Consider the following 24,094-nt stretch of genomic DNA (forward strand, 5'->3'; position numbering starts at 1 on the left):
GGTCACTTCATCTGTAAAGTCCTCTGACATCTATGAACATGAACGCATGAACTACCCTCTCCAGGTTCTGCCCTCACCCAGGAAGTCCTCATTTTCTAAGTATTTATTATCCTGGTCCCTGGGAAGGTAGGGAATTTCATCATAAGACAAACATATTTAATCAATTAGACAATTTCTAATTTAGGTCCCACTAAACACCCCTCTATATTGAAGTATTCCATCTATCTCAGTCTTCAAAGTCTTTGTCAAAGGTCAATCTCTCACAGATAGCTGGATTTGGTGCAATTTACAGGCAATAGATCAGATAGCTAACTACAACTGCAAATCTTGCAAAAGAGACGTGATTCCCCAGAGTCAATGAAAGTGAAACTGGGAAACTGTTGGAACCTGGTAGAGTTAGATCAGCTGATAATTGCCACTTCTGAAGAAACTGATCTGACTGATGAAGGCCTCAAACATTTTTTTCATCATGAGAGCTTTACCTGACTCCCTACTATGTGTCAGACAATGTGTCAGGTGCTATGGTTACAACCAAGAATAAGAAAAACTTATTGCCTGTCTCAATCTTATCTTCTTTAGAGTAAGACAGACAATAAACATGTACAAATACACTATGTAATTTCATATAGTAATAAGCATTATGAGGAAAAAAATAAGCTAGGATAAAGGCAATATGAATGAGATTCCAAAGTTGCCTACAGAAAAATAGTAATTTTCTGGCAAGGGTATACTCTAAACTCCATGGAAAGAGAATATGCTCAGGGGGAGGAACGGCCCTCTCCATCACTAGAGTGGTCTCCTGCAGCCATGACTGCCTACATGACTCTGTCCCACTGGCCACAGTTGATTGGACCAGGGGTAGAAAGCTGACCCAAGCTAGGCCAATCAGATTCTCTCCTGGGATTTTGGACATGGAATACTAGTTATTGAACTGGCAGTGTAGTAGAGGGGAGATGATTCAGCTTTAGGGCTGGGGCAGTTGTTCAACAGCTGCAGAGATAAGAGAAAGCCAGCCTGCAGAAGAGAGATGAGAGTAGCAGACACCCAGACAGAGACGAAGGTTAGAAACTGCAGTTTCAGAGGGATAAAGGTGAGTGTGTTGGGTCCTAATAGGTTTTTGGGTACAGATTCTAGTCTCTTGTAAGGTCCAGCTGGAAGTCCTGCCCTTGGGATCTGTGGGTCCTAAATCTTCCAGTAAATTACTTTCATGGTTTAAGTTAGTCTGAGTGTGTTTCTATGTGTTGCAACCAAGATCAGCATCTCTAAGGATGAAAATACTGGTGAAGAGGATGATTGTAATTGATAACATTTGTTGAGTGCCAGGCACTGTTTTAAGAACTTTACATATGTCATCTATTTTGATTCTTACAATTTGCTGAGACAGATACAACTGTTATCCCCATTTTAACAAATGAGGAAACTGAGCTACAGAAGTCACACATTAAGTGGCAGAACCAGTTTTTGAGTCTAGACAGTTGGCCTCTATGGCCTTCACTTCACTATACTCTGAAAAAACACTGGGGGATGGACTTGAGGTTATTTAAACTCTGTGAAGTCCTTTTACACATTCCTTCTGATCCTGAGCAAAACCCCAGAGCAGAGGATACATGCTGCTTCTCAGACAACTCCCTCCAACCGAGGAAGTGGCCACAACTTTATCGACTCAGCAATTTGATCACTCATTTTGTTAAAACAGTCAGATTCCCTAACCAAGAGCTAGAGTTTCTTGTAAGCATACTTGATGTCTTAGAATTGAAGGCTCTAATGTCACTCAGAGTGACAAGAGTTGAGGTTGGACTCTGGGTTGTCGTAAGCCTCATACTAAAACCTCAGAAGAGTTGATCAACTTTTCTGAGCCTCAGTCTCCCTATCTAAAACACAGAAACAACCATAATAATAATGTCTGTCTCATGGGGTTGTGAAGATTTAAAGAGATGATGAACTAAAGTGTTTACCAGCATAATTTTTTAAAAATATTTATTTATTTATTTTGGTTGTACCGGGTCTTAGTTGCAGCATGCAGACTCCCAGTTGCGGCATGCATGCAGTATCTAGTTCCCCGACCTGAGGTCGAACCCAGGCCCCATGCATTGGGAGCATGGAGTCTTAGCCACTGAACCACCAGGGAAGTCCCCTACCAGCATAATTTGAAACCCAGAAGTGGTTGAGGCTCATGTGAACGCAAAATAAATTGCAAGCATTATTATTCTGTGTCCCCTTTGGCGGAACACCTGTTGTTTCTGCCATTGCCCCTTCTTCTGGAAAAACCACCCTACTTCTCCTTGGGAACTTTTCCTCCATTGGATATATTCCTGGCTGAGGAATGGTCACATGACCTCAGTTAGCCCAACCACTCTCTTCTTAGAATCTGAATCTTTAGCTGAATCATCCAAAACTGAAGGCGAAAAAATACAGAGAAACCATAACAAAAAATAGTTAAGAGTTCATGTGTTCCCACTGAAGAACACAGACAAGACTGGCCATGAGCTCCTGCTGCCTGCATGCTCAGAGCTTCCCTGGTTCCTGTCTTTTCCAAGACCTGGTTCTTTGGCTTTCCCATAGAGTCTATGACTTTCTCACAAATTTAAACTCCCATAAACTTAAAGTCTCCAATAAACCTAAGTTAGGCAGAGCTGGTTTCCATTGCTTGCCATCAAAGAACTTTATCTGATGTACTTTTCAAGCAAGGATTAGGTCTCTGTGAAACTCAGCAAATTCTTTAATCCCCTTTCCCTATTCCCCTGGAAAAGGACAGTGTATTAGCAATTTCTTACTGGGTAACAAATTATCCCAGAGCTAAGTGGCTTTAAACAATAAATATTTATTATCTCATAACTGTTTGTCTGAAATTCAGGAGCAACTGTGCTTAGTGGTTCTGGCTCAGGATCTTTCAAGAAGGCTGCAGTCAGCACTATTTACAATAGCCAGGACATGGAACCAACCTAAATGTCCATCAACAGAGGAATGGCTAAAGAAGATGTGGTACATATATACAATGGAATATTACTCAGCCATAAAACGGAACGAAATTGTGCCATTTGCAGAGACGAGGATGGACCTAGAGACTTTCATACAGAGTGAAGTAAGTCAGAAAGAAAAAAAACAAATATCGTATATTAACACGTATGTGGAATCTAGAAAAATGGTATAGATGAACTTATTTGCAAAGCAGAAACAGAGACATAGAGAACAAACGTATAGATACTAAGGGGGAAGAGGGGGTGAGATGGATTGGGAGATTGGGATTGACACATATTCACTACTATGTATAAACAAGATAACTAACGAGAACCTACTGTATAGTACAGGGAACTCTATACTCAATGCTCTGTGGTGACCTAAATGGGAAGGAAATCCAAGGAAGAGGGGAACATATGTATACGTGTGGCTGATTCACTTTGCTGTACAGCGGAAACAAACACAATATTATAAAGCAACTACACTCCAATTAAAAAAAAAAAAAAAAAGAACACTGCAGTCAAATGTCAGCCAGCATTGCAGTCATCTGAAGACTTGACTGGGGCTGGAAGACTGACTTCCAAGATGGCCCATTCATACGGCTGTTGTCAAAAGGCCTCCGATCCTTGTCTCTCTGACTGTCTTCACAGTGTGGAAGCTGGCTTCCCACAGAGTAAGGGATCCAAGAGAACAACATGGAAGCCATGACACACCACACAGAAGTCAGCCCTATTCAGTGTGAATGCCAGGAGGTAGCGATAACTGGGGGCTACAAAGGGGAAGCCCAGTAGCTGTGTAGGGGTCTTTGTAGCTGGCCACCATCCTCCTTCCACTTCAGCTATTCCTATTTACTCCAGGAAGAACATCTCTTTTCAGAAACCCACAGACAGTGATTTACAAATGATGGGTGGAAGAAGGAGGCAAATATGAAGAAAAAGATGCAAAGCAGGCAGGGTAGAGGTCTCCAGTACAAGGACCGGGGGAGAACTGGAAAAGAGGAAGAGACAACCTTTAGGGAAGGGAGATACAGGCTGCCCCAAGCCCAAGGACAAAGAGTAGTATAAAACGTTAAGTGTTACCCCTGGGCAGATTTGTGGGTTCTTCCCTTATAAGCCCCAAAGAAAGTCTAACAAGCCACTTCAGCCCAGCTTGTCAGTCATTGCTCCAGACTCAAACTGGGGGCTTCCCTGGTGGCACAGTTGTTGAGAATCCACCTGCCAATGCAGGGGACACGGATTCGAGCCCTGGTCCGGGAAGATCCCACATGCCATGGAACAACTAAGCCTGCATGACACAACTACTGAGCCCACGTGCCACAACTACTGAAGCCCGTGTGCCTAGAGCCCGTGCTCCACAAGAGAAGCCACCGCCATGAGAAGCTCACGCACCACAACGAAGAGTAGCCCCCGCTCACCGCAACTAGAGAAAGCCTGTGCGCAGCAACCAAGATCCAACACAGCCAAAAATAAATAAATTAAAAAACAGAACAAAACGAAAAAACAAAGTCAAACTGGGCCCGAGAACTGGGACCCAGGAGTCCAGGCTGCTGCCAAGCTGTTATGCATGGGCTGAGTTGTGTTCCCCTCAAAACTCACATGTGAAGCCCTAACCTCTCTGTACCTCAGAATGTGACCAAATTTGCAGACAGGGCATTTAAAGAAGTGATTAAGTTCAAACTGGGCCGTGAGGGTGGGCCTTAACCCAATCTCACTGGTGTCCTCTTAAGAGGGCCTTTGGACAAACAGAGATACCGAGGGCACACACAGAGGGAAGGCCTTGTGAGGAGAGGGCAAAAAGGCAGCCGTCTGCAAGCCAAGGAGCGAGGCCTCAGGAGAAATGAAACCTGCCAACACCTTGATCTTGGACTGCTGGCCTCCACAACTGTGAGAAAATCATTTTCTGTTATTTAAGCCACATTCTGTGATATTTTTTCTTGGCAGCCCGAGCAGACTAAAACATGAGCTGCGACTGTTCAGTGAGCCAGCTCCTAACCTCTGCTGTGTGCTGTGGTGTCAGAACCATGCGTGAGGCCTTCCTTTCCAGCGTCAGGGAGGTGAGGGGGGCTGGGTGACCCTGGCCAACTGATAAGGATGGGCCTGGCGTGGAGCCATAAATGCACCTGTGCACCCAGAGGTTGTGTGTCCATTCTTGGTTCCTTCCACAAGCTTCCGATGGGCCCCAGGCCCCCTGCTCCTCCCCTCTGAGGGCAGGTCCCACAAGAACAGTTCCTGTGGCCACCTCTGCTGTCCTGCACACCTTCTCTCTAGCTGGAAAGCACCTTCTGTATTCGTTCCCGCACTTCCTTTGGTCCCAAGGACAACATCATCTCAGCTACAGGAGGTCCCTGCTAAGAACAAAAAGAGAAAACATTGCATTGATGCCTGAGGAATGAACACCCAAACCTGGTCTGCAGAAGTTACACCCTAGGCCAACCCCAGCACTGCTGCCTGCATCCCAAGGAGCAGAGTTCGCATTTTACGGGCTTTAATTTCTAAGGATGGGTCCCAGAAGCCTGCTCTTGCTGGTAGGTCCAATAGCCCCAGTCAACCGCCGGCTCCATGAAGGCAGGGAGCACATGTGTTTCACTCACTACCGTATCCACTGTACCTAGCATGGTGCTTACACATGGTAGGTACTCAGTAAGTGTTGTCTGTTGAATGACTGAATGAGGGGGGTGGTCATGTTCCATTCATCTTTGCAGCCCCCAAACTGAGCTTAGTGCTGCCGGTGAATGTTAGCTGAGTGGATAAATGAGGGCTCCAGGGCACAGTCCAGCCACCCGCCTCACCAGCTGTCCACTGAGGGCCACTCGGAGGAGCTTCATCACGTTACTGTGCTTGGTGCCTTCCAGACCTTCTGACAGCTTCTTCAGTTCTCCGTTCAGCATGTCCTGAGTTAAGCTCATACCGGGTCCTTCTAAAAGCCTAGAAGAGGGCCAGTCTATAAGGGGCCAGCATGGGCCAGTGGCAAGTGGGTGGAAAGGAGGACTTCAGAAGATTCATCCATCAGCTACAATATACATTAACAGCACAACCAATGTTCAAGCCTGCCTTGGGGGTGGCGGATATCTACTACCCCCATCCCCATCCTAGCTGCGGAAGAAACACCAACCAAGAGACTACAAACACAGAGAATCCAAGCAAGTGGGCATAAAATAGGGAAACTAAGAGGAAACCATAAGAGGATTTACTGATTACTACCTGTGCCATGTAATCTTCATGCCTCAGTTTTCTCACCTGTAAAGTGGGAATAATAATAGTGTCTGCACCTCACAGGGCTATGGTGGGGCTAAGTTAAAACTTGTAAAGCACTAAGTACATTGCCTGAACAGATGGTAAGTACTTGAAAGTATGAGCTCTTATATTTCAATAAAAAGTTAAATATGAGCTAATATTTATTAATCCAAGAGCTCAGAGACATTGCAAGAGGATCTAAAAAGAAACTTAGGATTGGGTTACACATAGGATGGAAGAATGAAGCCCTCTGGGAAATGATCTGAAACACAGCTTCAAGACTTCTGGGGGATGTAGCAGAGAAGAGCAGAAAGAAGGAAATCAGGAGACCCCAGCTCCAGTAATGTCCCTGCCGCCAACTTGCTACAACCATTCTTTGCCCACAAATGAAACACTTAAGGAACTACAACAGGCCAGCAACCATTCCCCACTTTCCTGGCAGTCCAGCTGAGACCCTCTCCCCAAAGCATGTTTGAGCTCAAGAGAAAGTCCCCAATTAGTCAGAGCACGACTTGCAAAAACTTCGTCCCAGCCCTGATTCTGAGTTAGAGCAAGAGACGGGAGCAGGGCAGGGGGAGTCATTCCACACGGAAGAGGGACCGAGGCTGGAGATCTTCACTAGTGCAGACGATCCTCGACGCCACCTCTGACACCACCTGCTCCCGAAAGGGCCCAGACACTCCATTCCCCACATCAGCTCAGGATGGAGGGCTACCGGCTCAGGGACTGGGTTCATGAGGAATTGAAACAAAAAGCCTTTTAGTGCAGATTTCCTTACTCACTCCAGTAGTTGAGCAATTCAGTTTCAATCTGAGAAACATAATCATTCTTGTTGCATCTTAAAACCGGACCACATGATTGCTGCTATTTATGAAATGGAGAAGAGGAAATATTGAAAATATGAAATGTAATGTGGTTTGCAGCAACATGGATGGACCTAGAGATTATCATACGAAGTGAAGAAAGTCTCAGAAAGAGACAAATACCATATGATATCACTTATATGTGGAATCTAAAATATGACACAAATGAACGTATCTACGAACCAGAAACAGACTCACAGACATAGAGAACAGACCTGTGGTTGCCAAGGGTGGGCGGGGTGGGGGGAGGGAAGGATTGGGAGTTTAGGACTAGCAGATGCAAACCATTATATATAAAATGGATAAACAACACAGGAGCACAGGAAACTATAGTCAATATCCTGTGATAAACCATAATGGAAAAGACTATGGAAAGGAATATGTATAACTGAATCACTTTGCTATACAGCAGAAATTAACACATTGTAAGCCAACTATACTTCAAAAAAACCCAAAAATGTAATGTGGGAAAAAACCAAACACACTCCTCAATGTCACTGTGGGGAAGCAGGCTGCCAAGGAGCTGGTGAGAGTGACAGGCCCAAGGCAGCCAACACTGGCAGCCAGGGCATGTTAGAGCTGGTCCAGGCCTTGGTGTGGGCACAGAGGGACTTCCAGAGATCCGGCAGCTTCTAAATATTTGGGCATCAGCTTTCCTGCCTTCAGTGGGAGCCCCAGAGGGTCTCTAAAATCTAATCCCATGGCAGGGGTGGGGAGGTAAGACATTAGCCCAGTGAACTAGAACTAACAGCCTCGTGTGGAATGTCTTAAATTAAGGGAGTATTATTACTAATAATACCTCTTGGGAATTTATCCTGGAGATTTACTTGTAAGGGTGCTTAATGATGTCTATTCAAGGTTACTCACTGTGATTGTAACTGCAAAATTTGGAAGCAATCCAAATGTCCATCAATAGGAGATGAATTATATAAATCATGGTAAAGTGGTATAAAAAGGGAATAGCTGTAGCCAAGAAAAGAATGAGGATGCTCTTCTAAGCCCTGGACAGATCTAAAGATAAATTGTTAAGGGAAAAACAAACAGACAAACAAGCAAAAAAAACACATAAAGATACTTAGGGAAATACAGCCATTATTTTGTAAACTTTAAATGAAGTATAATCTATAAAAATACTGAATCACTATGTTGTACATTTGAAACTAATACATTATAAATCAACTATACGTCACTAAAAAAATAAAAATAAAACAAAAATCCCACCCAAAGACAACAGTGTTATCATATCGTATTTTTTTGGCCACACTGCTCGGCTTGCAGGATCTTAGTTGCCCAGGGCCTGAACCCAGGCCCTAGGCAGTGACAGCACTGAGTCCTAACCACTGGACCACCAGAGAATTCCCTGTATTGTACCTTTTGTGTAAAAAAGCTGAAAACTAAGGGTTATTTAGATATAATTATGAATAGTAGTAACATCCAGAGAGGGTTCTGGAACGGGGCAGACAGGGGACAAGGATTAAAAATGGGACTCCTGATATATACCTTTCAAAATAATTTCTAGGTTTTAAACCTAGAGGTTCAAGAGGTTTGAATGTATTAATAACAATTAAGTTTTAAATTCAAAAAATTGGAAGAATGGAGCTGTATACACATTTCCTTGAATACACAGACATTTCACAAAGGAAACTGCTGTTTGGGACTGCCTTTCTGTTGGGTGCTGAGTAGGAGGGAAGACTTGTGATGGCTGCTTGTGATCAGGGGCTGTCCAAGTACTTTACACCAAAGATAAGCAATAGAGAATATGATTGGACATACGGTCTCTCGCCCCAGCCAGCTTCAGTCTCAATCCCTGCTCCTTCGATTTACTAGCTGTATTATTTTACACAAGTTACTTAACCTCTTTGTGCCTTGATTTCCTCACCTGTTAAAATGGGGCTAACAGGAGTTCCTTTATTAGGTTGCTCTGATTTCAAGTGTACACACACACACATAGCATGCACACGTATCCCTGTACACATCTAATGTATATGATATATAACACAGCATGCTGTAGGCACATGTGTAAGCAAACCCACACGAGTGTTTGCTATTATTATCTAATTTAATCTTTATAACTCTCTCCACAGGCCCTAACTCTCCCTGTGGAACTACCCGGCTCCATCCTCAGCCCATGTGCTTTGGCTGGGTGGGGGTGGGGGGGGGTCCACTCAGGGTCCCACGTATGACCTAACCTAAGCCAGTCAGCACATCACCTTCTCCAGGCCTCAGTGACTAGTTCGGAGACAGAAAAACCAGGCCAATCAGGCCCCATCAGAGTGAATCTCAGGACACAGCTGGAGCCGGAAGCTAAGGTTTTGCTATCTTAACCACTACAGTGGAGACTGTGAGAGAGGCTGCTTCTGACCCCTGGTATCCTTTCTCCCTCTCATGTGTACTGACACAATTTTCAGCTGGGCACCTGGTCCCCAAGGTAAAAACTACATTTTCCAGACTCCCTTGTAGCTTGGAGTGGCCGTAAGACAGGCGTTCGGGCCAGTGGGATGCGGGTGGAAACGAGTTTGTCACTTTTAAGTCAAGTCCCTAAGGGGGAGGAGTATCCCATCCCCCTCTCCCTTCCCTCCTTCCTCCTCTGGCTGAATTGTGAGCCACCACGGACCATGGGGACAAGAGCAAAACCCAGGGATGACAGGACCCTGGAGATGTGGAGAAAGCTCTTCAGCCCAAACTGCCTGCTCTGGACGCAGGTAAGGGAGAAAGGCGCTTGTCTTGTCTGGTAGAGCATCCCACGCTCCATCTACCCGATACAGAACCCCTGCAGAAGGAGTAGCGGGCGTGGAGGAGTGTGGGGGAGAAAGTCAAAGGGGCAGAGGGAGAAATTAGGTCTTGGTGCCATATTTTTGGCCCCAGCTTTAAGCTGGACCTCAAGTTGGCTCTTCTCCTAGCCTCTGCAATTACGTACACCAATCATTCCCCCCCTTGCTTAAGCCTGTTTTGGTTGCACTTTGTGCCCTCGTAATCTGGAGAGTTCTGCTACTGTTAAAATAAGACCTGGTATCATCTCCACCCAATAGGTGAGGAAATGGAAGCTCAAGGACGTGCAGTCACTTGGACAAATCGAAGCCCCCTGGGCAAGTGAACTAACTGGGCCAGCGAGGGGTGGGGCGGGAACGGAACCCAGGTGGGTCCGATCCCAGCGCCAGACCACCGGCTCTTCCCGGGAGAGCCTGGGCTCCTCAGGGTCAGCCCTTCCGCCGAGAGCGCCGTGAGTGATCGTCTCACCGAGAACCTCTCGCTAGCTCTGGGGCTGTACTGCAGGCCTGACAGCCGAGCCCTGGAGTGAAGGGGGCCCTGGTGGGGAGAGAGGGAAGGGAGGTGCAGAACCCTGAACTCAGCCTGCGGACACTCACCCCAGCACACGCTTGGCAATGATGTCCACCTTCTCCGAGACGGCACCCAGCTGCGCTCGACTCACAGCAGGGCGAGTCCACAGGTAGGAGTGCACTGGGGAGACCAAATCCTGCAGGTGGCAAATGTGACCCTGGGGGAAGAGGCGGTCACTGAACGCCCTGGGATGGGGCTCTGACGCAGCGGGAGGGGGAGGAGTGGGGCGCCACCCGCTCCCTGGGTACCCCCCAAGCTCCCGACACCACACCTGTCTCAGCAGGATGATCCTCTCCACATAGGCTGCGTCCAGCACATTCCTGTCTTGCAGCTGGCTCCCGAATGCCTCCTCCACGAGAGCCTGTAGCTTCCCCACCAGCTGGCGTCTCTGGGTCTTATCGCTCACCAGCCGGCGGAGGTGCAGCCTGCCGGGGAAGCCAAGGGACCGTCCTGCCACGGGCATCTCCAGCCTAGACAACCCTCTTCCCCAGTGGAGTGGGTGGGGTTTGAAGAATGACATCTTCCAGCTGGAGCACAGAGGAGGGTGCCGAAGGTCTGCCCGTCCCTCTGCTCCCCAGGGCCTCTCACATGGCCCGCCACCCTCCTCTGAGCTACCTGCCTGGCCTCAACAGGCACCTGAGTTTACAAAGCAGAACCTGGCGGTGCCTGCCTCCTCGCAGAGTTTAAAGCGTGGGGCTCTGGAGCAAAAGGGCAGAGGTCGAGAATATGGATTTCTAGGATTCAAAGCCATGTCCAGATGGCACAGTTCTCTGAATTCACAGCTCACAGTTAAAAAGCTCAAGTTTTCCTGTCAGGTCAAATCTTTCCCTTTTCAGAATTCTTCTAACCGCCTTGTTCCCTCCTTCAGAAGCAGCAAAGCCTCTAAGACTCCAAGCCTCAAACCAGGCCCTGTCAGTCCTGTCTCTGGGCTGCCCTCACCCTGTCCCCAGCACGACTGGAGGGACCCAAGAGAGCAAGCAGCGAGGGGCCGAGGGCCATTCTGTAGGTGCTTGGCCCCCTGTCCCTGATGTAGAAGAAAGGCAGGAAGCAAAGGACTCGTGATCATCTCATGGGCTCTGAGACTGCACAGGCCTGTGGGTGAAGCCAGCTTTGCCAGATGTCTGCAGCAAGTTACACAACCGTTCGGAGCTCAGGGTGCTCGTCTGTTACTGTGGGAACAACGGGGCCTCCCTCACAGGGCGCTGGGCAGAGTAAACAAGGAGCTGTCTGTAAAGCGCTGAGTACCAGGCCTGTGTTACTGCCACACCCGGCAGTTGGAGACGGGCAGGGAGTCTGAACAGAGGGTGGAAGGATGAGACCGTCTGGGAAGCAATCTGGAGCACTCACTGGCCCAAAACCATCACTTTCTAAAACGCATGAAGAGAAATCACATGAAATTTGTACTGAAACTGTTTCTAGGACCTCCTTAGTAGTTAGATGAGACAGTGGGAAGAAAGAAATCAGGCTTGAGATAGGCCACGGCCTGGGACGTAGTGAGTGCTAGATAAATGTTAGTTACCATCACTACCTCCACCACACCACTAGCACTGCTATGACAACTACTATCTTTACAACTGTTACTGAAATAATCATAGCAGTGGCTTGATTACAGAAACAACTAAAGAGAACAGATTCGGCTGCACAAAAACCGAGGGCATCTATCCCAAGCAAAAGCCCACTGCCATCTCCCTCTGGCTCCCCCTCATGCTTTGTGGAGGACTGGAATGGGTCACAAAGTATCTCCCCTGTTCCGACTCCATTTCTCCCAGGGATATCGCTTTCTCCATGATAAGAAAGGTAGAGAACAGGCTGCATTCAATGTGCACGCTGTTTGCTCCTGAATGCCCCACTCAAGAGATGCCCACTCACAGTGCTTAAGAATCTGCCCGCCAACGCAGGGGACAGGAGTTCGATCCCTGTCGATCCCTGTTCGATCTCGGGAAGATCCCACATGCCGTGGAGCAACTAAGCCCGTGTGCCACAACTACTGAGCCTGTGCTCTAGAGCCCGTGAGCCGCGACTACTGAGCCCGTGTGCCACAACTACTGAAGCTCATGCACCTAGAGCCCGTGCTCCACAACAAGAAGCCACCGCAATGAGAAGCCTGCGCACCGCAACGAAGACCCAACACAGCCAAAAATAAATAAATAATAATAATTTAAAAAAAGATGCCCACCATTACTGTGTGAACTTGAACTTGGGCTGGTTATTCAACTTCCTGACATCTTGCTCTCCTCGTATACACACTAGAGCAAAATCATACAACTGACCTTAGGTCTGATGCGGGAAGTACATGAAGTAACATCCTTGACACACCCACAGTCGATGTGAATCCCCTGGGCTCATGCCACAAAGCACCGAGAAGAGCCTGCCCCCAAACCAAGGCTCAAGAGAAGACATCAAAGAGTCCCTGGCCCTTAAGTACGGACCTGTCCTCTGGCTTTCCCTCTAATGCCCTTAGCCTGAGACGTGGCAACAGTGATCCGAACTGTAACTGTGGCTGGAGGTTTCGCAGGAAAGAACTACTTGAAATGTAAAACAGACGCCATGAGACAGCACTCAGTTACTGTGTTGGCTGGGTGGGGGAGGGGCTGAGCAGGAATAATGGTGACTACAAAAACCGTACCTGCCATTTTACTGAGCACTTTCTACGTGCAAAATAGTTTGAGGCTTAATTTAACTGAACAATCGCCTATGGTGAGAAAACGTTTTAGAGAAAACAGAGGCTTGAGGAGGTCAGGTGACTTACTGGTGGTCACATGGCACTAGACACCTGAGCCCATAGTCAAAATCAAGTGTGTGTGACTCCAGAGCCCACTAGACCTTCCACCGTGGGGACCAGCATCAGTCGGTGAGCCCTTTTCTCCTGGGGGTGCTCCAGATTCCCCGCTCACCTGTTGAATTCTGGGAGCTTCTCCAGGTCCAGCAGGGCCGAGTGGCAGGTGACCCGGGTCAGGTCAAACTGTGTGATCAGCTCTGGCAAGGTCCTGCCCATCTGGTTCTCTGCAAGTGAGGCAGGCCCAGCTGCTCAGCACCCACCCCCCACCCTGCCATTCCACTTTCAATCACAAGGGAGGCTACCCAAACAGATTCAACTTCTAGTTATTTTACATACCAAGGGCCCGAGTGAGCTTTCATTTGCAGAAAGGGTTCTGTCACTAAAGAACAAAAAGCTTGAAAACAATCCGGCTAAATCAACCCTCATGGCCCTCAAAGACACGAGCTGCAAGAAGAGCCTGCTCACTGCCTGGCTGCGCCCCAGGGATCCTGACTCGACTGGTTTTGGATGGGGTCTGAGCAGGACTGTATTTCACAAGCTTCCTGGTGGATTCCAAAGTGCAGCCAGAGTGAGAAGAGCTGAGCCACGAGCTGCTAGCCACGAGCTGCTTCTCACGAGCGGTGGCCCCATCTCACACAGTCAGTGGGCATCCTGGTTAGGCTTGAGCCTCTGCCACAGCCCTCACTAGCTGTGTGACTTCGGCAAGTTACTCAATCTCTCTGAGCCTCACAAGCTTCTAACAAACAGTCGGAATAATAAATACCCCTCAAGGATATTTTAAGGTTTAAATGAGATACGAGCAGAAAAAGCAGGAAGCAGACTATGGCCACATTTTCAGAAATCGTCCCCCCTCCAAAAGGTCATCCTATTTTGTGCATCATCAAGATGTGGGCCCTAAGTCTTTGGTCAGCTTGGAATAAACTAGGGTCATAGTAACCCTAGTAATACTGTCAGAGTACCAAATTGTACTTCTACTAATAATGTAATTACAATAATCACAGGATCTGTAATTTTTGTGCTGTTGTGTGGCAGATACTGTGCTGGTGCCTCATAGTCAGGAGCTCAGTGAACCCTAACTTAACCCTGTAAGGTAGACACTTAGCCCATTCTACAGATGAGGCAACCGAGGCTCACAGATCATAAGATCCTTGAGGACAGGGATTACATCTACCTTGTTCACCATTGTAGCCCCAGCACGTAACACGCTGTCTGGCTCAATAAACACTTGTCAAATAAGAGAAGGAACATGTATAAGATCACACAGCCAGTGGGCGGCACAGCTGGGACTGAAGGCCAGGCGGCCTGACCCAAGGCCCTGGCTCTTCAGTGCTATGGTCCCACCAGGACCTCTTGGGGAGTGGGTACCTGCAAACCCTGAGCCGCAGCTGGTGATGATATCGAGCAAGGCATCTGGCAGGAAGCCGGCAGCAGCAAAATGCTCCAGGAAGATGTCCCCTTGCCTCTTGGACAGTTTGCTGCCATCCCTGTTGAGGAGCAGGGGCAGGTGGGCAAAGCGCGGGGGCTGCCAGCCCAGGGCCTGGTAGAGGAGCAGATGCTTGGAGGTGGAGACCAGCCACTCGGAGCCCCGCAGCACGTGGCTGATGCCCATGTGGTGGTCGTCCACCACGCAGGCCAGGTGGTAGGTGGGGAAGCCGTCGCTCTTCAGGATGACTGGGTCCCCCTCCACACTGGCCACCTCATGCCGATTCCAGCCGTACACCAAGTCCTGGAAGGCTGGCGCCTCCCCCTCCAGGTGGAAGCGGATGGGAGGCTTGGGGTCTTTGGCCAGCTTCTGGGCCACCTGCGCCTCGCTCAGGCTCCGGCACCGATTGTCATACCTGTTGGGAAGCAGAGCAGCACGGTGACTAAGAGTTACTAAGAGTAGTGGTGACGGGCGTGAGCCCTACCTTTGCCTCTGATAACTGTATGACCTTGGGCAAGTCATTTACCTCTTACAGCTGTCTCCTCAGTCTTGAATGGGGATAATAAGGTTATTGCGTGGGAGAACTAAGTGAGATAACATAGCACAGCAGTCACAAGCCTGTTTCCCTTCTTCCTTGCTAATGAGGAAACGTCAAATGTCACCCAAGGGGGTGAATCATGACTGATTTTGCCAAGCAGGCAATCTCATTCCCCTAAAGCATTGACCCATCACTGAGATTCAAAAAAAAGTATGCTTGTGGGGTAGCGGAGGATGAAGGTTCTGGCAAAGATTTTCTAAGTGAGAGGAGGGCGAGCCACAAGGTGCTGCAGCCACTTGTAACTGACGGGGGAGGGGGGCAGCAAGGGACGCAGCAACAGGCCAGAATAGAGTCCCGCCTTCTCAAAGCTGCTGGCTTCATCCTGGAGTCACCCACCTGCAGACTTCTGCAGAAGGAGAAGATGAATGTCTATGTGGTTTATGCTTTGGCTACTCAAAGTGTGGTCTGTGGACCTCCAGCGTCAGCCTCACCTGGGAGCTTGTCAGAAATGCGGCGTCTCAGGACCTGCTGGACCCACCCTGGACCTGCTAAATCAGAAGCTTCCCGTTAACTAGACCCTCAGGTGATTCTTCTGCACATTGAAGTTGAGAAGCTCTGGTTTGTCCCTTTTAAACAGAGTATTTGTTACTTGCTCCCAAAAGCATCCTAAATGATACACAAATGCAACACTTGTAAGTACCATCCTTGACACTGAGCTAAATGTTCAATCGTAAATGGCTGTATGGGACTTCCCTGGTGGCGCAGTGGTTAAGAATCCGCCTGCCAATGCAGGGGACACGGGTTCGAGCCCCGGTCTGGGAAGATCCCACATGCTGCGGAGCGACTAAGCCCGTGTGCCTCAACTACTGAGCCTGTGCTCTAGAGCCTGCGAGGCACAACTACTGAGCCCGTGTGCTGCAACTACTGGAGCCCATGCGCCTAGAGCCCGTGCTCCGCAACAAGAGAAGTCACTGCAATGAGAAGCCTGCGCACTGCAATGAAGAGTAGCCCCCACTCGCCACAACTAGAGAAAGCCTGCACGTAGCAAAGAAGACCCAATGCAGCCAAAAATAAACAAATACATTTATAAAAATAAATAAATGTATAAAATAAATAAATAAATGGCTGTATGGACCCAGGATAGGGCATGATCGTAATTTTAAAAAATAATCTTCTGTCAATGGGCAAGTAGACCATTTATGATTAAAAAGGCAATGCTGCAGCGGATGGCACGACCTTGTATGAACATCCAAGCCCTTGTCCAAATAGTTCACTGAAACTGGAACTTGAATGTTATGATGCTGATGGGAGTACAAGCTAGTAGAGTGCCTCTAGACAGCATCTATCAAAGCTATAAATTGACCTGCAATTCCAAATCTAGGGAGGTAATCCAACAAACACATTGCACATGTGCCAAATGATGTACGTCAACATTATTCATCACCGCTCCCTTTTTTTAGTAACAGAAGATTAGAGATAACATAAATGTTCATTAGAAAGGACCTGATCAAGTGAGTGATGATACAGCCCTGTGATGGAATACTACGCAAGCAGAGGAAAATTTATGGACTCATACAGACCGATCCTCAAGACTGTAAGTGGGATCTGGAAACTGCATGACATGTGTCTTGTGGGCTACCATTTGAGCGGGGAAGAAGAGAATGATCCCTGCCTCACGGTGTTTTTCCCCGTGTCCTCCCTGCCCTTGAGCGTGGGCTGGGCCTAGTGACTTCCTTCTGATGCACAGAGCACGACACAGCCGTGAGATGTCACTTCCCTGATTAGGTTATGCAGAAGCTGTAGCTTCCACCTTCCTCGCTCTCCCCTGCCTTCTCCCTGGCTTGCCCTGAGGAAAGCCAGCTGCCAAGCTGTGAGCTGCCCTGTGGAGAGGCCCACATGGCTTGGAACAGATGCCTCCAGGCAACAGCCTCGGAGAGGCATGGAGGCAGATCCTTTGAGAGTCCAGCCTCGAGGTAACTGCAAGCCTGGCCAAGACCTTGATGCAGCTTTGAGAGCAACCCTGAGCCAAAGGAGCCAGCTAAGCTGTGCCCAAACCTGACCCACAGAAACCCTGAGATAAGCCAGTTGGGGATAATCTGTTACACAGCAAGAGCTAACGAACACATCCACCCCTGGGGAGGCACCCGTGACAGGCTGGGGCTCTCACCGGGGTGTCTGGTGGTTCCTTAGGGCCTCCCTCTTCAGGAGCTCCAGCCGCTGGGGTGAGCAGAAACACGGGTACGCAGCGCCGCTCTTCAGCAAAGCTTCGGTGGCCTGGGCGTAGAGCGCAAGTCGCTGAGACTGCAGGTAGGGCCCTGCAGGACCTCCCCGGCGGGGGCTCTCGTCAGGGGGGATGCCTACAACACAGGCAGGGAATAATCACCAAACGGTAATAACTGCGATGCACAAGACACTGGTTCCCAGGCACTGTTATAAGCGCTTTACACATATAGCAACGCTTCTAACCCTCCTGACAATCCATGAGCCTGTTGCTCTTATGATTTCCCTTTTCCAGATGAAGAGTTAAAGCACAGAGAGGTTAACGCTCAAGGTCATGTGGCTGGTGGATAAGGAGTCGGATGGAGGTGCACTGGTTCCACGGTCCATGCTCTTACAGGCATGTCCTCTCCCTCCATCCTTGCCCTGGGGAGGGAGAAGCCAGCAGGTCTGGAACAGGGGACTTGGGAGAAGAAGCGTGGTTCAGGGACAGCCCACTCAGCCCGGCTGGGCTCCTGGCCCTGCCCCTGACTGGCTGTCACGAGGGATAGTGCCATGCACCTTCCAGGCTGCTTTTATGTTTTGTGATCGCTGTTAAAGCTCAAAACCACCCCACCCAGTAGGGGCCGTTATTACCCCCGTTCAGTAAGGAGGACATGGGGGTATAGAGGGGCTGTGTTACGTCACCTGGCCAAGGACGAAAGCCAGGCTAGCTGGCCCCAAGTCCGCATTCTTAACCACTTGGACTGCCTCTTGCATTCCTTAGCCTTTCTAAGCCTCGGTTTCCTTCTCTGAAAAGTGGAGCTGAGAGTCTACTGTGCAGAGTGACCGAGACGTAAACGCACCAGTGCTTACACAGTACTTAGTGCAATGGCTTCGTGTAGAACAGCTGCAACATACGCTGTTAGATTAAATGTGACCTATTATAAGCGAACCGCCAACCCCAGGTCTGGTTTCCTCAGGTCACAAAGGATAGATTTAACTTATAAACACTTCCGGGAGAGGTAGGGTGGACACAGAAGAGCTGGATGACGGCGTTTCTGCCCTGAAATGGCTTTCAAACAAATTAGGAAGAGGACAGGGCTAACCCTGCACACCCGACGTCCCACAGACTCTGGAGGCTGAGGGGCCTGGGTTCAAGTGCACTGGCCAGCTCTGAGGCCAGGCAAGACACCTACCAGAGCCTCCATTTCCTCCTTTACAAAAGAAGGAAACAAACATTTACTTTCTGCTGAGGGTCATCACGAGGCTGGAATGGGACGGCCTACGGGAAGGGTTTGGCGCTTTGCCTGGCACATCTCGGTGCTCAGCAGGTCCTGGCTGTGACCATTGTTGGTACTGTTGGTATTGGTATTTCTTCATTTGTCAGAGAAGGGGGGCGGTGGTTAGGTGCATCTGGGGCTCCTTCCTGATCTACCCTTAACGTGTCCAGCATTTGGAATGCTGCAGGGTTTAAGAGAGACTCCACTAGGAAAACTGAAAACAGATTCACATAAAAAATAGTATGTAAATGTTCATGGTAGTTTTACTCATCATAACCAAAAAGTAGAAACAATCCAAATGCCCAATCACTGACGAATGGATAAGTAAAAAGTGTTATTTCCATAAAATGAATATTGTTCGGCATAAATGGGAAAGAAGAACCAATTCATGCTACAACATACACGAACCTTATGCTAAGTGTAAGCCAGACATAAAATGAAATGTCGCAAATAGGCACACCACAGAGACAGAAAGTAGGTTAGTGATTGCCAGCGGCAGGAGGGAAGAAGGAATAGGGAGTGTCTGGTGCAGGGTTTCGTTTTGGGGTGATGGAAATGTTCTGGAATTAGAGAGTGCTGGTGGATATACAACTCAGTGAATATACTAAAGACCACTTTGAGATGGTAAATTTCATCCTATGTAAATTACATACCGATGCCCAAAGCAAGAAGCTCCAGAACTGAGCCACCTGGGGTGTGGATCCCTGCCCTCTGCCTCACCAGAAGGCTCACACCGTTGTGCCGAGCTGGGGGCTCCTCGGGGCAGGACACATCAGGCAGTCTTGCTCATCACGGTACCCTCGTGCCTAGCACGGTGTAGCAGGTGCTCCACGCCACGTGGCCAATCACGGGCTCCTGCCAACCTCCCTGTCCTCACGTCTCCAGGTCCTCTGCTTACCTCACCGTGCTTGGGCCACACTGGCTTCCTTGCTGCTCCTCAAATACATCCAGCACTAAGCTTCCACAGGGCCTTTGCATCTGCTATTCCCACTGCTTTGAGCATTCTCCCCCTAGGTAACCAGAGGGCTGGCCCCTCACTTTGTGCAACTCTCTGCTCTACCGTCCCCTCCCTGGGGAAGTCCCCCCCCCATCTCCAAGACCTGCTCCCTGCTGGTTTCCTCGCCTGCTACCCTTCCCTCCACATCACTTATCATCACTTAATATTGTAGTAAGAATGAATTCACCTGTTATTTATCTGTCTTCCCCTACTTACTGAGTGCAGGGTCTTGGTTCCATACTTGAACACTATCACTACCTGGACCACAGTAAGTGACTTTGGTGCATGAATTCTTTTATTCAACTAATCTCAACTGAGTTTCTGCTACAAGTTTCTATGGTAGAGGACAGAAATGAAATCAGTTTTTGCCCTTCAGGAACCCAAAATTTAGTTAATGATTTACCTGAGACTAGAATACACACGTCAAGACAGACTTGGTGTTTTTGGCATTTTCCCTTGGCGAGCTTAAATAGTCATACCTGTTCCGACAGGAAGGCAGCTACTGACCTGGGGAACACAAATACACTCCTCCTTGTCCTCCCTGAGCTGAGCTGGCCTCAGGGCTAAACTTCCCTTAAAGAGACTGACTTAAGAAGCTGCATGTGTTTTGTTTGGCTCGTACAATGTGGTTTTAAAAAAAAAAAAAATCTGAGCTCAGATTTAACAATGGGAAGTAGTCATCAAAAACAAAAACAAAAAAAACCCCAGAGTTCCGGCTCCTCCCGGAAATCAGAAGATTTGACAAGCTGGGCCAGGAGTCCCACATCAACTGGGCTGGCGCTTTCTCGGGCTTACCACACCCCTGGAGATTCCCGGTCCATCTTCCACTTGGCCTGTGTTTCCTGCCCGCTCCCAGTAGGAAGTGAGATTCTGAGAGAAAAACAAGAATCTCAAAACAGCCTTGGAGCTTTTTATTCTGCCCTGCCCCAGGAACTTCAGCATCTTTCCAGGTGGAACCTGCCACCCCAGGCAGCACAAATGTACTCATTCCTCCAGGGACTCCGCGTTCTCCACCCTGGGCCATGTGAGAAAACCTTCAGGCTCCTTTTCCTGCTCCCTGCTCCTTCCTTGAAGAAGGGGCCTCTCCCAGCCAGCCTCACCTGCCCACTCCAGCATGTCCTCTATATTGTCCGCTGCCCCAGGCACAAGGCGGGTCTGATCCGTGTCCTCCAGCCTCAGGATGAAGCTCCCTCCGTGCTTCTTGGCAAAGATGTAGTTGTACAAGGCAGTGCGGAGGCCGCCCAGGTGCAAGAAGCCTGGCGGAAGAAGAGAACAGCTCAGACAAGATGGGGAAGACAACGGGCAAGTAAGTTCTGCTTGTGACACAAGGTCTCAGGGAACATCAAAGTCTAAGAAATGGCGCTACCCTGTCCCATCTCCCCGTCAGGCACCCAGGCAGGCAGGTTGCCACAGAAGAGGACTGGGCTGGTTGACTCATTTACCCTCATCCTGGAAGTGGAAGAACACTGAAGTTTTGGAGCATGTCATTGGGTAAAATGGCTCCAAATCTCCCCAACTGCACCCATCATTCTACTTTGACATTTGCCTTAAGGCCAAGTTTCACCCAAAGGAGAAGCAGACAGTTATTCAGTGAAGCCACATCACACGTGCATCTAACTTATGCAAATTCAATGAAGTCCTTGGACAAAAAAAAAAAATTAATTACTAATTAAAAGTACTGTAAGATTACATTTTGCCCATACCCTCTATGCACTGTACATGACTATCCTCATCATACATTTTAAATTTTGTCTACTTGACACTTTAAGTGCTGGCTTTAGATACTAACCGAAAGTAATATTTGATGCCACTGTATTTCTCTTCACCCAAGTTTAAACTCTTAATATTTTACTTTTTCATCATTCCTGACTGAAAAGTTAAAGTGAACAGTTTTCCCAGGGTTGTCATTTCCCCCCTTACCCTTCCTTCTTTGGGCCAGGTGTAGTGGAATAACTGAGAACATGGAAAGGAGATGTGACCCATGCCCCGTCCCCCAGCAAACTGGGGGCTGGCGAATAAGCCAGAACTGTAAACAGTCCTGATTGCTTTGAGCCCCCCTCCCCCCGCAAACCGGGGGCCTGCGAAGAAGCATTGAGTGCTTTGGGCACTGATCCATGAGATGTCCTCAGTATAATCAGAATGGTGGGAACACAAGGAAATGTCCTTGTGCTACTTCAGTATAATCAGAATGGTGGGAACGCAAGGAAATGTCTTTGTGCTACTTCAGTATAATCAAAATAATGGTGGGAAACTTGTGCTGCTTTTGCGCTCAAGGACGAAGCACGGCATGTTTTCAAGAAAGCCCTTTATTGCTTGTATAATCAATAGAAACATATGTTGCTGCTTTGGCATTTCTGAAATGTTAAGAAAACAAGTCTTAAAATGTAAACATAGATAATGCTTTAATAAAAGCTACCACAGCAGGACAGACGGCGCTGCTTTGCCTGAGCGAATGGCAGCCCTCTATTGCTGTGCTTCGGCACAATTCATCTCATGTGATGAGCTTGCTTTCGGCCCTGTCATAAGATAAACTACGACAGCCAGGCTACGGCCCTGTCTCCACAATGAGCTTGTCTGCATCTCCAAGTACAGGAGGCAGCACGGGATAGGAAATGCTTCTCTGGAGTCAGGTAGACTCCAGCTCAACACTGATTATGTATGTGACCTTCAGCTAGTTACAAGGCCACCACAAAACCAGAGGTCCCCAAGATAGAGGACAGGGGTCCTGTAGTTGAAAGCAAGACCTTTTAGATCAAATAGACCTTGATTCAAATTCTGCTACCCCTTGGACACTCTACTTGACTTTTGTGTGCATCAATTTCTTAATTTGTTAGAGAGATTAACAACAAAAAATAGAAACCTTCCTTGCAAGGTTGCTGTGAGGCATAAATGTTGACCAGAGTACCCTATTAATTTTAGTTATTATAATGATTTACATTCTTCTATCTGTAGTCAACAGCCTTTCCAACATGGGCTCTTCCCACAGATCAGCAAGGAAAGGAGAATTAAAATCATCATAATGGAGCCTTCTGCTTATTAAGTGCTTTCCACGAGTACCAGTCCTTACCCCGTGCCTCAGTTGCATTAACTCAAACCATGAGGCAGGTACTATTACCAGCCCTGTTTGACAGATGGTAACACTCAAGAGGTTCAGAGAGATTAAATAATTTTCTCAAGCCACACAAACAGGAAGTGGCAAAGCCAGAAATTTGGGCCCAGACAATTCTAGGCCTTGGCACCCAAACCAGAGCTTGTCTGCAAACTGTTGGCAGTTCCCAACCAATTTGACAGAATAACTTTATATCTGTTGAATTCAATAAATAGTCTCATATTTTGTATGCTTTTACGAGTTTCCTTTTTCTACTAATTTCTTTATATTGATTTTATAGAAGTATTAGTCCATAATTGACTGGAAATTAGAAACGAGTCCTTTCACCGGGGGTGGTTTGAGAAGCATGCTCTACACGATACTGCCTGCCGAGAAAGATTCCTGTCACTCTGTGTAGCTGAGACCTTGTCACAAAGGTAGCTCTGTGACTCTGGAGTTCAGAATGAGAGGCACGCTTGGTGTGAAGAGGGCAAGCAGGTCGCCTTGGTGAGAAAAGAATTTGGGGAACTGGTGCGGAGGCCCTGACAAGATCGCCGCTAGGGTATACAGTGGGCCCCTGCCTCACTCTCTGGTTTGCTAGGCTCCAATACTAATCACAGGGCCTTTGTACCTCCAATTTCCTCTGCCCAGAAGGTTCCTTCTATAGGTTTCACATACCTAGCTCCTTCTTATCTGGTTCTCAGCCCTTATGACACCTCCTCAGCAAGGCATCCCTGAGCATCCTACCCAACCCCCAGTCCCCTACCCTGCTTCATTTTCCGCATGACACACGTGACTGTTTAAAACTAGTTATTTTTATACGTGTTTGTTGCAGCCACTACAGTGTAGGCTTCTTGGGAGCGGGGGCCCTACTTTCTCCATGTCCACTGTACCCCAGCGCCTAAAACATTTTGTACTCAATACACATTTACTATATACACAAAAGAAAAAAGGGGCCCAAAGAAATGGTACAGTACAATAAACACGAAATTCCTGGCAACGTGAAAAATTTCCTCTCGTAAACCTATTTCTGCCTCTGTATAATGAGGCCGCACTACCCGCCCAGTCTGACTCCACCGGAAGGGATTCGCTCGGAACGTTCGGGGGGCGGGCAAGAGACGGTGGGCCTCCGCCTGCAGCGTCACGTCCGCCAAGGTTACCTGTGGGGCTGGGGGCGAACCGCACTCGCACCGCAGGCCCGGCATGAGTGCCCAGGCTAGCCTCGCGCCGTCCCAGGGGGCGGCCCAAGGCCTCCGGGGTCCTCGGGGGATGCAACAACCTCTTCAGGAGCACAGCCATGTGGAGTGGAACCGCACACGTGGGCTTCTCCGTGCATCACTTCCGGGGACTCCTCCCAGCAAATCCGCTTCCGCCACAGCAGCGCAACCCCGCCCCTT

The 24,094-nt window shown here is 48.5% G+C and overlaps 1 protein-coding gene across 5 annotated transcripts; it reads right to left on the reverse strand.

Annotated features, from left to right (window-relative positions):
* Positions 1 to 3,344: 3,344 nt before the first annotated feature.
* EARS2 (glutamyl-tRNA synthetase 2, mitochondrial) lies at positions 3,345 to 24,015 on the reverse strand. 5 transcript variants are annotated; one of them, XM_029221889.1, is made up of 9 exons: positions 23,858 to 24,015; positions 20,710 to 20,865; positions 17,301 to 17,490; positions 14,538 to 15,010; positions 13,288 to 13,396; positions 10,665 to 10,818; positions 10,420 to 10,550; positions 5,747 to 5,882; positions 3,345 to 5,305 (listed from the first exon to the last, which is right to left on the reverse strand). In XM_029221889.1, the coding sequence occupies exons 1-9, from the start codon at positions 23,994 to 23,996 to the stop codon at positions 5,222 to 5,224; spliced, it is 1,572 nt and encodes a 523-aa protein (XP_029077722.1). In that variant the 5' UTR covers positions 23,997 to 24,015; the 3' UTR covers positions 3,345 to 5,221. The 5 variants fall into 5 exon arrangements, with proteins under 5 accessions (XP_029077722.1, XP_029077721.1, XP_029077720.1 ...); XM_029221888.1 differs by having other exon boundaries at positions 10,665 to 10,875; XM_029221887.1 differs by having other exon boundaries at positions 10,420 to 10,818.
* Positions 24,016 to 24,094: the final 79 nt, after the last annotated feature.

The sequence above is a fragment of the Monodon monoceros genome, unplaced genomic scaffold, assembly GCF_005190385.1.
Source record: "Monodon monoceros isolate NGI ecotype Baffin Bay Population unplaced genomic scaffold, NGI_Narwhal_1 Super_Scaffold_13, whole genome shotgun sequence".
Taxonomy (NCBI): domain Eukaryota; kingdom Metazoa; phylum Chordata; class Mammalia; order Artiodactyla; family Monodontidae; genus Monodon; species Monodon monoceros.